The 16,645-nt window shown below is 36.0% G+C and overlaps 1 protein-coding gene across 1 annotated transcript; it reads left to right on the top strand.

Annotated features, from left to right (window-relative positions):
- The first annotated feature begins 2,518 nt into the window (after nucleotides 1–2,518).
- ralba (v-ral simian leukemia viral oncogene homolog Ba (ras related)) lies at nucleotides 2,519–14,825 on the top strand. Its single transcript, XM_056754838.1, has 5 exons — nucleotides 2,519–2,653; nucleotides 12,492–12,663; nucleotides 12,830–13,038; nucleotides 13,137–13,314; nucleotides 13,737–14,825. Exons 2-5 carry the CDS (start codon nucleotides 12,550–12,552, stop codon nucleotides 13,857–13,859), a joined length of 624 nt encoding a protein of 207 aa, XP_056610816.1. The 5' UTR covers nucleotides 2,519–2,653; nucleotides 12,492–12,549; the 3' UTR covers nucleotides 13,860–14,825.
- The last annotated feature ends 1,820 nt before the right edge of the window (nucleotides 14,826–16,645 follow it).

The following is a 16,645-nucleotide window of genomic DNA, read 5'->3' as shown; positions in this document are numbered from 1 at the left end:
AAAAGTGTTTAAACACAAAAAATATTAAGTTCTAATTGTTAGATCACCAGTGAACAGAGATATAATACTTTCTACTATATAAGATTCCTTTCTACCCCCTTACATTGCTCAAAAAAGAAAGTACTTTTTATAATTTTCATTATTAATATTTTTCATTAGAATTTATTATACGCTTTTTTTCTTTCTTGTGTATTATGTTAACAAATGTATTGTAATACATAATACTGAAATGATTTTTTCAATACAAGTGTTTATAATACCCGTGACCCGAGGTAGTTCGGATAAGCGGTAGAAAATGAGATGAGATGGGAGATGTTTATAATAATAATAAAAAAACTAGGTATCTCTCGTGAGGTTGATTAAACTTACCCTTTAAACGTGTTCTTGAACCGACATATCCCCAGTAAGCAAGGTTTGGGTTAATCACAGAGTTCAGGAACTAGCTGAAGGTAAATTAACCCTGCTTTCTGGAATACCCTCCTGGTGTCACACATTCAATACACAGAACACAACAGCAAACAATATTCTCAAAAGGTCTAACTTAATTTAGTCACCTCCAAAGTTCCTGGAATTTCCAGAGTTACCTCTCACAGTAGGGTACTTTCTGTAGTTGATTCACTGCCATGATTTAATTGTTTGAAGGGTATTTGTTTAGGAGCATGGATTAGAGTTAAATGATTAGGTCAATAATAATTTAATACCCAATAAATGAATACCTCAGGTTGCAACAATATTGGGAAATATTCTGTTTAATTTAGACATGGACAGTCCACATGACTTTGTTTATTATAACTATTTTTAATTTGACTCATTTTTATCACATGTTTTCTCATCTGTATTGTCAACTTATATTTATTTGTAATTTGTCTCATTTGTATGCATGTATTGTACAAGTTTCTTTGTTTATTTTTAAAAAATGTATTTAAAAATATAAGATTCTTTAATTCTTAAAACGATTAACGCAAAAATACTAAATTAAAATGTATGTATAAAACTTAAAGATTGCAAAACACAATACCCTCTGTTCATGACATCAATCCGAGTTTTCGAGTTGTATCTGATTGCAATATCGGAGGCTGCAGTCTCAGGACCGCATTTCTGGGACCCTGCGACAACGGAAGTGTTGAGTGGAGTGAATTTATTTTGAGAATGGTGGGAGTGTCAAATTGGAATTAATAATTAATTATATAAATTCAACATTAAAAAGCTTTAACATTTTATTGGAAAGTTAATGTAGCTGAAGCCAGTTGCTAAATAGTCTTGAATGTAATATATAGCCACAATATAAGCTTCTAATGCTGTAAAACTAGTTTTAGGTATATCAGTTTAGCGAAACTGTAGCACGACTGGCAAGCTTATGTTGATTTTGTGACAATGGGATGATTATTAGTTCTAGACCTAGCCAGCACCATAAACTGTAGCACACTTTATTGTGAAACCTTTTTAATTACTCTTTGTTTTTCATTTGAAGTCATTTAAAATATCTAATGTTTTAATTGCCTCGTGCTCGCAGTCAATTTGTTAATCCCACTATACATGTCTCTACATTTTGACAATGTTTCTATAATATTAATTGTTACATTTGACATCATAATAATTGACTGTTAGAATACCATGTGCTAGATTTTGTAATGTGTAATCGATTCAAGGACACAGCTCAGTGCAGGCAGTAGTATGACAAAAGATTATTAAATAAATCGGTCAAGTACTAGGCTTACGGCTATTTTAAGTCTATATATACATATATACATATATTGTGTTTGTGTGTTTGTGTGTGTTCAACTGTTGAGTTGTTATTTTAGATAAACACAATCTCAAATCTGCGCCCAGAGTCATCATTGTGTCTTCACTCTGTTCTTGAAATGTGGTTGATCTAGTGACTGAAAAGACTATACAATGATTTCTTTTTCTTTTTTTTACTTATCATATTATGCTAGTTAGTCACAATAATTACTCAACATTCAACTGTTACCGATAAGGTTTAATGGCATGAAATATAGTTTTTGGGTGTAATAAACCTTTTAAAAACCAAGTAATTAGAATTGGCTGGCTTTCTTAGTTGCATTTTTTCGGTCCTCAAAAACTAGAGTCCTTGGTATTAAGCAAAGCTGGTTTTGTTATAATCCTCGTTCTTTCTTCTTTTCTTTCTGTTTATTATTTTTCATTTTATTTCTTTTTTATTTGAGTTTCATGTTATACTGACATGTCTCAGAGATAATAGAAATTTACGGCGAACATTTATATCGTGAATGCAATGTAATATACTAAAAATTATTATTCTTTGTACTAATTTATTGTATCTGCATTATGTATTTTGTTTGAAGCAAAAAATAGTCCTTGGTATTACGGTTCTCTTCTAACTCCGATTCGGTAGGTGGCGCAGTAAAAACCAATCAGGGTCCCAGAAGTGTGGTCCTGAGAGTGCAGCCGATGTCGCAATCGGATAATTTTGGAGTTTTCCCTTACTACAGCGCGTCACGGGGAGGGTATGTACTATGATGACGACACATCCGGTGAATTTGCATATCGCGAGGGTGGGGTTTATGGTAAAACCGACAGTGCCTGAGAAACTCGAGTATGTTACACGGAACAGACATTTAATGTGTTCTGATAGATAGCGTCAAGACACTGTGGAGGACAAAGTCACCGAGTGGTAATGTGCTTTTATTTACTAAATGTCAATTGATTTGTTATTTGCTCCGTTTTCGATCTAAAAATAATCTACTTAAAGCTCTAGCTTTTGTCAAGGGTCGACAGTTATTACATTTCCCACGGGGCATATCTGGTCCGTTATGAAAATGTCATAAATTGAATAAAACGCTATTAAATGGATGTCACGTGATCTGGTGTCAGTATGGTCACGAGGAGCTGGCGTTTTTGCTAAGGTTGGGTTTGGTTTATTGACATGAAGCCTGATTTGATCGCCCGATTTGCTGCTTAACTTACAAAGTAACGTTAACTGTATGGCATGTGTGTTAGTTTTCATATTCAGGGAAACTAGCCATAATGAGTGACAAGGCATCAGTTATGTACCATAAGTCCGAAGTTTATCTTGTGTTTTTCTTCCTTATCTGTGGTCACACCATCCTGTTTTGAAATGTTTTGCCTTTTGTAAGCCTTTCAGTTTATTAAATCATTAGAGGATATCCTTTGAGCCGTAATTATCAAATATCTGTCTGTTTTAAGCCGAATTATTAGGACATATGTAGTTAGTTATCTTTTATCATGCACATTAACCTTGAACCAGGCCCTCTTGTGTCTTGAGCAGAATCTGTCATGTCAGCTCTTTTGATTGGTGCTTATTTTAGTGGTCGTTTTTTAGTATGTATAAATATTCATGTAATTTTACATCTTAACTATCACTGAAAATACAAAGACTGTTTGGGTGTAACCTCACTACCAGTACTGACTCACTTCTCTTATCACGAGAAATATGGGAGTGGTAAAGTCCTGGCATAGTTACTTATAAGTTTTCAACCTAAATATTGTAAAAAGATTGTCATTTTTTTATTATGTACCTAAGCAACTAATTTGTTATTTTGAACTATTTCAGTAAGCCATTGTTTGCCTCAAAATATTCTATAAAGTCAATAATTTTGTCATTATTTTCACACATTACAGTCTCATTACAAACCCATGTGGAAACCCATTCTTTTTCAGTTAAACACACATTGAATGTTTGTGAAATCTTTACTGTTTCTTGCAGCAGTATAGTAAGTAACCGTGTTGTAACTCGCCTAGCTATGCCATCTTTTTCCTGACTTTGCTAGATGTTTTACATCTAGATTAGATTTGTTGAATTGTGGTCGAATAAGCATGCTGAACATTTTGACAGTAGTCAGCTGGTCAGACATTATATCCAGCTTAAACAATGAAATGCTGTGTCTCTACTTAATAACTTCTAATACGTCTACATTGAAAAATGTTATAGATTTAAATCTAATTCTGATAGAGTGCGTCCTATTTCATAGTCACACCTAAAAGTGATATTTGATGCATGTTAGGACTAAGTCGACCATGTACGTGTAGAGCATCATTTGATTTCTGAAAATATAGACTGAAAATCATTTGAGTTTTGATGTCCTATTGAGTATTTATTTGTCAATTATTATACATTTGAGAAAAGGATTTCTGATTTTACATTTTCCAAAAGTACAAACTTTGGCAAGTACTGTTAAGGTGATCATGTTGTCTCAACAGGAATTACCAGGAATGAGAGGAAACCTTTATGTTGATAAAACCACAATATGTAAGTTAGCTTGACTTCAAGGATTTATATTTGTTTAGTCAGGCCTTGTGACCTGCTGACCGAAAAAGAAACCATTGGATGAAGTGCAAGTTCTGCTTTTTATAACCGACTACCTCATGCCAGCTTTGTAGTGCATACGGTGTACTTCCTTGACTAGAAAAGGACTTTCCTACATGCCCCTACATGGTACCTACATTCTTTTCTTTGTCTTCTTACTTAAATGCAAATTTTGTGTTATTAGGTCAGCAAATTTTTCATCATGTTAATACACCTTTTCCTATCCCAATGTTGCCAATGTCCCAATGTTGTCAATGTCCCAATGTTGTCTTTTTGCTGTTACATAATCTGGATTGCATAGCCCTTTTCACACAGAGATCCTGGAAAATACACAGGAAATGGGTTCCGTAATTTGCCCCGGGATCGTTAGATTTTGTTCATTCACACTGCCCGTGATTTTCGGGAATCTGTGTGTGCGTTCACACACATCCCGTAAAGATCCCGTAAAGATACGCGACACAATCTTGACGTGACGTATAATATGCGCGTCAGCAAAGAAAGCGGTAGTGAAGCGCTGCAACAGCGGAAGTGTTGACATTGTGTTAACAGCATCGCAGCTGATCGGACTTTACATGTTAATATGCAAACTTTGTATATCGAAGTGCTTTCTGTTTTTCAAACAGTCGCATGATTGCTACGTCATTGTAATGACATGTGCTTCAGTACTACGACACATCCCTTACGGCATTGCTCCTGCCTGTCGTTCACACAGGGGGCTTTCCGGGACTGATCCTGTTAATGTTACTAGGTCCCCTTTCTGGAATAATTTGTCGAATCTATCCGGGATGCAATTGCGTTCACACAGAAGGCAGTCTGGCAATTTTCCGGGATCAGTTGGGTGTGTGAATGGGGTTTTAATGGAGTCATGAACTGGTCACATGTAAAATCGTTTTTTGGTCTTTACTCGAGTGTTTCTTGTAGAATTTCTGGCATGGGATTCTTCTCGTCCTGCAGACCACTCATGTGTGATGTGGAGTTTCTGCCTATGTGATGAAATAGTTTGAGATAAACAAAGAGACTCTGCTGTGGGCTTAATAGATGTGTAGGCAGGAGTGGGTGAAATGTCCAGGAATTTATCCATTCTGTACAAATTTGCATAACATACATTTTATTTTGGAAACATGAGAAAACCAATGCAGAGATTTTGGAGATGTTAGCAGATTGATGAATTAGTTTTACATGATTTTGGCTGTAAAACATCCCTTTAAAGTGATGTCTGATTTAGGGTGGATGTGGTTTAACTAGCAATATTTTGAACATAAGACAATAGGGTATATGCACAGGGAGCGATGATGTATGTCTGCTAAATGTTCTGCCAGCTCTGTAATCTCTATTATCTCTATTAGCTTCCATAGGAAACAAAGGCGTTTTATGATCAACAACGTGAGTCTTGTTACCAAAACACTACGTCATACATCGCAGCCAAAAGCAGAAGTGCTTCAGGCTAAATTTACAAACATGAAAAAAGCTATGTAAACTTTTCGATTACTTGAGGCATGATCACAAAGGCATATAGCAATGTTCAGCCGTAGTGTTGTCGGTTTGCTGAAATTTGAACGTTTTCTATTCCTAAACATATAGTTATCAATTCCTGAAACATGACCTCAGGGCATTGAGAGCGGAAGTGGCGTAGCTGGCTGAGATTTAAGCGGAAGTACGTCATCGCCCCGTGTGCATATACCCCATTGATTTTGGGGGATTTGCACTTTTCCACACTATGTAGTCACCAAAAGGCATATCTAATTATCAATGGAATTTAATTTCCATGGCAATTAATTTTACTGAGAGAGGTTTATTTCATCTTAATTTCCCTCCCTGAAAATAAAATGGTGAGAAACTGGAGACAGTTTATTTCAGTTGCACTGGAGAGATTGTTTTTACTAAGCTGTGCTGTTGAAATAAAGTTTAGCTTTCCAATACAGCAGTGAGTAGCAGTAAATTGGCAATCATCTGATATGGGCAAAAGTAGGAAAGTAAACGTTTTTAAACATTCTTCTTATTATATGAATTCGATATTATAGCTGTTCTTGGTTGATGGTTTGCTGAACATTACTCCTTGATAATGATATTTCAGGGTTTATATGAAAAGGCTTTCCAGCAGCACTGTGTAATGAGGCTGTATACTGGAGGACAGCTTAAATTCCCTTTCTGCAAGATATGGGTAACAAAATGGCTATAAGATCCCAGTTTAAATATCTCAATGAGGCCTCTGTGTCCCAGCTTTAGATGGTTAGTATTCATCAGAGATGGTCACCTTGAGTTTCAGAAGGAAGTGAGCTCTTTAAAGGATAGAGGATCTCTTACATGTCGACACAGACTGAAGACTTGGGCATGTTTTTGTGTTTTTTTATATTTTTATTTTAAGAATTAGAAAATAAAATATATCAGTATTCTTGATCAGAATCAAATAAATTTTAAACAGAATTTGCAACGTGCCTATTTACAAAAAACTGTAATTTACTTGCCATTAAAGAGAAAGTTCACCCCAAAATTTAACTTCTGTCATGAATAACTCGAGGTCAAGTTGCTCAAAGCCTGTATAGGTTTATTTATTTGGTTCAACACAAAGAAAGACATTAAGAAAAAAGTAAGCAACTGATATTTTTGAGTCACCATTGCCTACCATAGTAGAAGAAATATTGTATGTTTTTTTTTTTCCTGTTGAATACAAAAGAAGATATTTTGGAGAATTTAGGAAAACAAACAGTTCTGGGGCACCTTCAACTACCATTTGAATTTTTTTCTAGTATGGCAGTCAATGGTGCCTCAGAAAGATATTTAGAAAAATGTAAGCAACTGAGATTTCTTTGTCATTAACAAAACAATGAAATGTGTACAGGCTTGGAACAACTAAAGGTTGAGTAATTCATGACAGAATCTTCATTTTTGGGTGAACTATCACTTTAAGCTTTCAACAATGAAAGTCTGTCTCCATAAGTCTGTGTCGTTTGTTTTAGATGTTATGTAATGTGTATACACGGTTAAAGGTTAAAAAACGCTGTATTTTCCAAATACCGTGCATGTTTGTATCTCCTCTTTGCCCCGCCTCTCTGAAACGTAATTGTACCGACAGGTGATAAAATGTCATCGGTACTTCCTTTTATCAATTCGAGCCAATACGAAAAATTATCAAATACATCAACTTTGTCAGTGCGATTTGAGCAGGATGTAATGGATTGGTAAGGTTTTATAAAAAAATTATGTTAAATAGTTAAAAACTAAAGCTAACTGTTATATAATGCTCACCTGTTATATACGAGGTTATAAAGACTATAAACAAACAACCAAATACATCATACAGTTTAAGTTTGTGTGAGATAGAAACAAGCTCGCATTACAGCAGGGAATGGTAACATAATAAATAACGCGAGTGCGTTGGCCCTTCTTGATCAACCAGTGTTATGCCACGTATCGTCGCCACTCAATAAAGACAATAAACCCCATTATAAACACGACATTTGTTGCCTCCAGTTGGAACATTATAACTGTTTATAAGGATTTATGTTGTCTTTTTTTCACGTTGCGCGTGTGTCTACATTTGCAGATCACAAACACTAGACAAACTCAACCCGCGTTAGTCTGTAACAAGTCTTTTACTATGAAAATATACTTACGGGCTGCGAATCTGAAGCGCGAGACTGTCCTTGTGAGGTTTTAATGGTGGGAATTGTCTCACTTTTTAACCAAAGCTTTGGTTAAAAAGTTATACCTCTAAATATTTTCATGTTTTATTCTATGACATAAAACGCACCAATTACAACCCCACTTTTTGTAATTGTAATTGTAATTGATTTTTTAAATCCTTATTGTGTCTAAAAATTGGCGGTTGCTAAAAATGCCTACTTCCTTTGGCGGGGACGTTAGACGTCATTGCTCATATAAAACTCACAAATAATGCAAGACGTGCAAAAATCTCTTAAAAACGAAGATGCAGATTCCTTCACATTGTAATAAATTACCAGGGAACACATTTTTAATAAAGTTTGAAAGAGTTGTCTGAGGCTTGGTGGTGATGATGTTGAAATCAAGAGACCTTAAAGCGGCCCTAACAAACAGGGTTTCTGCCAATCTCATATTAATCTTGAGTACCTATAGAGTAGTATTGCATACATCATATCTTCGAAGAGGATTTATTTTGATCACATTTATAAAAGATAGAAACAGGTGTGCGATTACTTCCGAAATCATATGGCAAGTGCAGGGGGGAGGCTGAACTATAGCGCATTGTCAACAAAACACAGACATCAGTTTCACTCACCGCATGCGGTAATTGCGGTTCATGTCCGGTATCTTTTAGCACTGGGACGGCTCCATATATCAGTTTCAAACGATCTCCGAATCAAGCATTATATCCACCGTTTATAAAACATTCATCACCCAAATGCAGTGAACAAACAAACACCTGAAGTTCGCAAACATATGCTCTCTCTCTCTCCTGCACACAAGTGAATGTGACGTCTGCGCATGCTCCTTCTCCTTCTCTCCATGTTGACGCATGGGAATGCCGCATGCTTTTCCAGAAGAATTGTCCTATAAGGGACTAAGAAAAATTGTTACAAAACAGTTTTCTATGTTTGTAAAAACGTTTGAACAAATTGCTGGGGGAGTGTATTGAGCACAGAAATTCTACGTAATACGCCCAACTGGTTAATTGAGAAGTTGACCATGTTAAGCATGAGAAGACTGCACGTTTAACATTGTAAAGTCAGAATGCATGACACATCGTTGCAGCAGCCCTTTAAGTGTTGTCTGTTTACAGCGTAGTGTCGGCTTTTTACAGCATAGTCTTCGCTCTTTACTTCTTCCAATCTTATTTTGACTTCAAAATGAACAAATGTTGTGTTTATTTGTAAAATGATCTTGATAGACAGAACGTGTAAACATCATATACCTCTGTTTATCATGGAGCTTAATTTTTGCGATCTTCCAAAAGTCTATGGGAAAAATGCATTTGCAATTGCTACTTGTAACAGAAAGAACCCATTTGGTCTTTACAAAGATTGCCTGCAAAGTTCTTCCTTTGGTAAACATTCTTTTTGCAGTGCACTAGAGTTGGGTATGTCTAACCTTTCTATAAGAGAGCTTATCTTTGCTTTTGTTCCCTGCTGACATTGGTCTTGAAGAGATGAGAGTGTAAAGGGAAAGTATGCAGGATAGTGAGCGCATAATGTAAAAGCAGAGAGGGGATATTTGGAACTCTGTTGAGACTTGGCCCAGTTATTCCCCTGTTTTTCCCATCAATCTGGGCAGGAAGTTCCAAACAAGCCTGCTTAGTGAAGAAAAAGTCATCTGGTTTCCTGTAGGTTACATATTTCCTCTAGCACAGCATGTCAGATGGCCTGTTCAGACCATTTTGGTAAAATACAACTACATAGCTTAAAGGGAGAGTTCACAAGTAAATTCTGTTACTACTATGCATTTACAAACCTTTTTTTACCGAAATAAATGTTAGAAGAGAGCTGAAGACAACCATGAGAAGCTGTTTACCCGCCCTCTATAATTTCCCTCTTGTTCCACAGAGAAACAAAATCAAGGCTTTGGAAAAGTGATAAGTGAAAGGTGATAAGGACGGAGTACTAAACATTTTCATACATGGAAATAATGTGCTGAGCCTGTGAGTGACCAAAACATAAGGATTAAAATTCATGGCTAAGAACACTTTACAATTAGATTTAGACGGATTTAGTTGGGTGGTTTCGTCAGACACTCGCGTTGGCTTAAGTTAACTTCGGGTTTGTGTTTGGTTATAATATAAAAATGTATATGAATATTATTTTGTATTAATATTTTATGGTATATTAATGGTATCAGTTACATTATTACTACTAAGTAAGTAAGGCTATTTCAACCAACCCTTGGTTATAAATAAACCTATACTGGGGGATCGTTTTAATAACAAAATGTAAAATAATCAAAAAGAATTACCTTATACCAATTTTGGGGTTTGTCCATTATTGACCCAATGATAGGTTCAAATTACCCAACATTTTTAGAGTGTTATAAAATCTTGTATTGTACTTGTATTTGTGTGAGCCTCAGGGCCAGTCTTAAGTATTTTAACAAGCTGGCACAATGAATTGAAGTCCAAATTAAGTAAAAAACATTCCTTGAAGGGTTCAAATCATATCATGAGGATTTTGTGTCAAAAGTATAATTAAAAATATACTCTAACTTCCAGAAATTTAACTTGTGGTAATGTGTCAAATACAATTACTTGCATTTTTGTGGTGTCGTTTGCAAAAAAATCGTCCAAGATAAAATAAGTAGCTGATATTTCTATAATTCATGAAAAAAGAAACTATACATCACAATTAAATGTAAAGGCATAATAGTGGTAAACATTTTGCTTGTGTAGTCACTCACAACTGTTCGATTTTAAGTCATACCCTCAGAATGCTTTATAAGTGAATAAAGGTGTCCTGGACAACCTGCCTAATGCTGGCCCCGTTCCAGTGAATGTCACCTGCTATGCCTCTGCTTTGCCCTCTCTCTTGTCCTTGCTTGAGCTCCTGACGTGTGCCGTGATTGTCTCCAGCAGCCCTGCTATCAGGGAGGGTGAGATTGAATAGGTCAGCGTGCCACTTCACTCGAGCAGCAGGCATTGCCCTCACTCATGCGTGAAGTCGCCTCCCCTCTGCTGAACCGGCCTGGCCCTCATTGAAACTTCTGAAAATGAATGAATTTGTGTTGTGTGGAAATTCAATCAGCATAGATCTCTCCATCGATCTCTGTGCACTCTTCTCCATCAGTCGCAGTGAGGCCCATCTAGTGACACGACTCGAGCGTGCCCGCCGCTTTCAGTGGCACGGCAGCTCGACGGGTCAGTCTCAGAGGGGCTTGATGTACGAGTGGACTGGATTGTAGACTGCTTTCAGGAATCCTAATGATCTCTTCCAGCCGAGGGAGGAATCATTAATAGTTCAGATGATTCAGAAGCTGGTTGCCACACTTAGGAAGCGTGCATATGTAGGTCAAATCTGCTATGAATGTAGTATGTCCAGCCACTGTTTAACCCTGTTTAACTGGCATTTTCTGTAATGGAGATGGCATTGTGCATGTATTCCACTGTGGTGTCTCTTGCCATTTGATTTAGATGTTCTGCCAAGGTTGCTTTTTATATTGTAAATTATATTGTAAAATATATTGTTTTATATTGACTGGTGAAAGTTTTGCCTTACCTTTAATACAGAGGTTCAGATATTCACATGACTGTCAGTGGGCATATGGAGGTCGTATCAGAACATTAAGTAGTGTTAAAAGAGAAATATCAAGGCTTGTTTGATAGGCACAATGCAAAGTTTTTTTAAAGTGTATGAATATTTAACACCATCACAACTTACCACGCTATTATAGAATTCAGTAGATTGTAATCTATACAGGGATTTCACAATATACTGATATTGACAATAATCACAAAAATAAAACAAAGATTGACATTGTGTTCATACTACACTGACACACATGATATCACAAATGATGCAGTTAACAATTTTGCCTTTAGAGCGACAATGGTTACAAACTCTCTTCAGAGAGAAGAGTCCAATTTTAAGTGTGATTCATTGGACAAATAAGAGACACATAATAAACAAAATTAAAGATTAATTTGACAAATAGTTTTATTTATTTAAAAACATTTCAGTACAACAGTAATAGCATTATTGATTATCTATACATTTTGTGTTTCGCTAAGCTGTTACAAAATTCATTCTGCACTGATGCTAGACTTATAATAATGAATCCGAATAATGTTATCTTTTAGTTTACATGCATTAATTTCTGGTAAAAATGATAAAATTGTGTAAGGAATTCTATTGGATAAATTGATTATTCCACCCATATCTACTGACGTGACTGTTTAAGGGACAAAAACCCTTGGTTAGCAGATTCTGATGTCTTCCTGTGCCCCAGTTTCCTATTGTGATCCCCAAAATGACAGCCTGCAGGAACAATAGCTGGAAGCAGTGGGTCATGTTCTCCTTTCCTCTGGGGAAGTAGTCTAGTAACGTAACCTTCCTCTGTAGTCTATATGATTATAGGAAGGTTAGGTTTTATGAATCATGTTATAAAACGCTTCATATATTTAACACTATTCTTTTACTGTCTTGCAAGTGCTGGTATTTCCTTGGGGAAAATGTTTATGTTGATATAATAATTACAATATATTACAATATTCTTTTTTTTGTAGGTGGTGCCGGTTTTTGTTTGCGGGTATCTTGTGGCGTACCTGAGGAAGTCGTTTAGATATGGCAACCAATAAGAATAAGAATCAGAGCTCGCTGACCCTGCACAAGGTCATCATGGTGGGCAGTGGAGGTGTAGGAAAGTCTGCACTCACACTTCAGTTTATGTATGATGAGGTAAGGCAACAGACAAAGTGCTTTACTAAAATGCTTTTAATAAATAAATTATAATAAGCAGTTTTGAGGATGCCTTGAGTCTTGATCTCACCATTTCTTTCTCCTGCTCCATGTCCCAAGAAAATATTCGTAAAAAAATTGATTGAGCTCATTCTTTGGCCCTCAGTTTGTTGAAGATTATGAGCCCACAAAGGCTGACAGCTACAGGAAGAAAGTGGTGTTGGACGGAGAGGAGGTGCAGATTGACATTCTGGATACGGCCGGGCAGGAAGACTATGCGGCTATCCGAGACAATTATTTCCGTAGCGGCGAGGGTTTCCTGTTGGTGTTCCCCATAACAGAGCACGAGTCTTTCACGGCCACTGTCGAATTCAGGTCAGCAAAATTCCGATTCTAATTTGACCTAGTATAGACGGAAAATTGTATCACTCGACACTACATGCAGAACTGTCAGCGTGTGTGTGTGTTTACAGGGAACAGATTCTGCGGGTTAAAGCGGAGGAAGATAAGATTCCACTGCTTTTGGTTGGAAATAAATCGGACCTTGAGGATCGGAGACAGGTTTCGGTGGATGAGGCCAGAGGAAAAGCTGAGGAGTGGGGTGTGCAGTATGTAGAGACTTCGGCTAAAACACGAGCCAATGTGGACAAGGTATGTTGTGTGTTCCATGATAACAGATGCTTATTATAATAAAAATAAATAAGGGATGTGACTAGATCATACCTAGGGATACAGTTACATTTGCTTTTATTAAATGGATGCAGGCAGCATTGATGAAGGATAAAAATGCAGGATTCAACATAATAATGATGGTTACTATTTAGTAAATATAGCATCATGCGGGTCGGTATTATGTCTGATGTATTTTGATGTAAGCATGCCATCAATACAGCTTCACAATTTGGTCATATTAAAAGCTGTTGAAAACTTGACTTCTACTTTAATGTTTAGTTTAGTTTTTTGTAGGCTCTTTCACATATTTACTCAAGTTTTAATTGGAGTTTTGTTTGGCTTCATTAACAAAAACAACTTTCTTATTTTGAGGAATAATCATGGTTTTGTGTTTCTCGAAGGTGTTTTTTGATCTAATGAGGGAGGTTCGGTCTAAAAAGATGTCAGAAAATAAGGACAAAAATGGGAAGGGAAAGAACAAGAAGAACAAGAAGAGTTTCAAAGAGCGATGCTGTTTACTTTGAATTGCACTCTGACCTTTCCACGCCTAAACGACTTTCAACTCTTGAGTCAGAGCCTTTTCTTTATTCAAGTACAAACGTGAAAGGTTTTGTACTGGTCGAGGGAACGCCATTATCGCAATCCCAGTTCTTCATTCCCTCATTCATTTTAATACCTAGATCGAGAGGTAATCATACTTCTTTTGGACCATGACCACTATGTATGGCTACTTGTAAAGAAGACTGGCACTTTAGGACCTTTTTAAAACTACGGTCACCATGCTCACAACACTAACTTTATTATTTCATAATTTATCTGTGCTTACAGTGTTGTGTAGAAAAATCTATAGTAAACAGTCATTGTTATGGACACCCATCAAGTTTTTCTTTTATGGAATTATTTGAATTCTGTCTTTAGAAGTGACATCATTATGGCATAGGTGGCAAATAACCTTTTTTAGATCAGTTTGTATGTTCTGTAACAATACTGTGACATTCAAATGTACAAATCATGCTGTTGAAAAGCACACATGCTACAGAGAGAGAGAGGGCTGTAGCACAGACTAACAGAGTCTCCTGCTGGTTTAAAAAATGCACCATAGCAGGATGGGTTTTTAAACGCTTGCAAGTTACTAACCTATGACTGCTTTGTCATCATGCTTTTATGTAATATTGAAATATTTTTGTAGAACGTTAAGTTTCCATCACTGTCTTATGAAAAGAATGTATTCAATGAAAAATGTGCCAACAAAGCATCATAAGAAGGAAACGGATGACTTTATAGCATTCCCTGTCTGAAATTTGGAACGTAAGGCATGTTTTTTTTTGTGTTTGTTCAGCACTCTGGACTGATGAGGAATTCAGCAGTACTTGAAAAGTGCTCTTTTATACGAATGTCACCTGACCTACAATTTTTATTGTAGTTTTCCACTGGCTTTTAGACAAGTTAATTCAAAATATGTTGCCAAATAAACATTTTTCTCCTTTGTATCCGTACTTCTTCATATTTGGGTTTTTAAGACTCGCAGTATGTAGAATTAAAACCTGTGCCATAGATGTCAAATACAGTGATAAAACAGACGAAGTAGTGACGCTTCACCACAAAAATGAAAATTCTATCATCATTTGTCATTTCAAATCTGACTTTCTTTTTTTTGTAGAAACAAAAGAAGATTGGTTTTTGGTCTGTACAATAGAAGTGAATGGGTACCGCCATTGTTCGGTTACCAACATTAATCAAAATAGCTAGTAAATAAAATAATAAAATTGTGTTCTGAAAAAGAAAGTCAGCTTTAAAATGAAAAGAGGGTGAATAAATTAAATCAGTATTTCCATTTTTGGGTGAGCTATCCTTTTAAGGGGTTTTCACAGTGTTAGATTTAATAGAAGGACTCTCTCTTTCCAGGCCTGGAGAATTCATGTTCGAAAATCATGTTTATGTACACATGTAAAGGGATCTTTTCAGATATGAGGTATTTAGAGGGTTAATTTTGAAAATAATATATTACTTCAGAAGATTAAAACGTAAGTTTTAAAATCAGAAAATCGAGCCTGCATTCTTTTTTTTAAGTCATTTCTTATATTAAAGATGGTGAATCATGTTAAAGTCCATTTTCATCATTGAAGCCTGAATCTTCTACAGTACACACGCAGCAGACTTCTGGAAAGAAACTCCGTAGTCTACCACTGGATGGCAGTCACGTATTTTCCACATAACCAGATTTTTTAAATATAATTCTCATGGAGAGTTGTAATGCTAGTTGTTGTTTGGATATTTTCATTAAGTAGCATTTGCCAAACAAACGCAATAAAGGATTTTTGATGTAAAGGACAAAATGATAAGCTTAGTTTTGTCAAGTCAATAAAATTTTGATGGTGTCAACCTGTAGCTCCGAATACGTTGTGATCAATAATAACCAGAAATATCCTCACGTTAACACATATTCAGCGTTCTTATTTATTATATGGTAGATTTTCCATTTTTTGTTCATCCTTAAACTTTATAATTCGATTTATTTGCATTTGTCTTATTAACACTATAATATATACGAGAAGACATTTTATTACTTGTATAAAACATTGTTTCAGTGGCAAAAACTGGCCAAAACTTCTGATAGACCTCTGCAAAGAAACAATAACTCTTGAAGAGTTTTAATTTAGTTAAATGCAATAATTTCCCAATTCCCTGTCTGTGTCTATCTATAAGCATATTGGAACAAACCTGCAGCCCACCAGTTGTGAACTACTTAGTTAGGCAAAGCTAATTAGTAGAAAAGATCTCAACTTCGGTGCTCTATACGACATTGAGTTCTGACAGACCTTAACATGGGTTATTTTTGAATGTCTGAATGAAAAAGGGCAGGAAGATCTTATATCTGTTGATTTATATCAGTGAGTTAGAAATAACACCTTGTTTAATATTCCACATTGAATCGTTAAAACCGCCTCCTCTGTAGACAAATGTCATTTGCATTTACCCTTTGCGAAATGGATGTTCATAAACCTTGGGTATATTCATTCTAAGACGTTAATTCTTTCACCTTCCTTGATCATGAGATGTCTAGATGGTTGGTAGAGCTTTTTATTACTTATTTCTGGATTTAAAAAGCATAAGAGCAACGCTAAGTGATAAAAACACTACATAAGTATGATTTAAAAACAGTCTTTGAGGACATTTGTGATTGCGGTGGCCGTTCAATAAGCGTTAGCACATTGTTTCTCCTGTTTCCCTCACACAATGTCTCCAAACATCTCCCTCGAGGCATATTTTATTAGTTCTCTGCGAGTTAAAGCACCCACATCACCATTCT

This window comes from Triplophysa dalaica, chromosome 8, assembly GCF_015846415.1.
Source record: "Triplophysa dalaica isolate WHDGS20190420 chromosome 8, ASM1584641v1, whole genome shotgun sequence".
Classification (NCBI taxonomy): Eukaryota; Metazoa; Chordata; class Actinopteri; order Cypriniformes; family Nemacheilidae; genus Triplophysa; species Triplophysa dalaica.
This window is presented reverse-complemented; position numbering and strand designations above follow the sequence as displayed.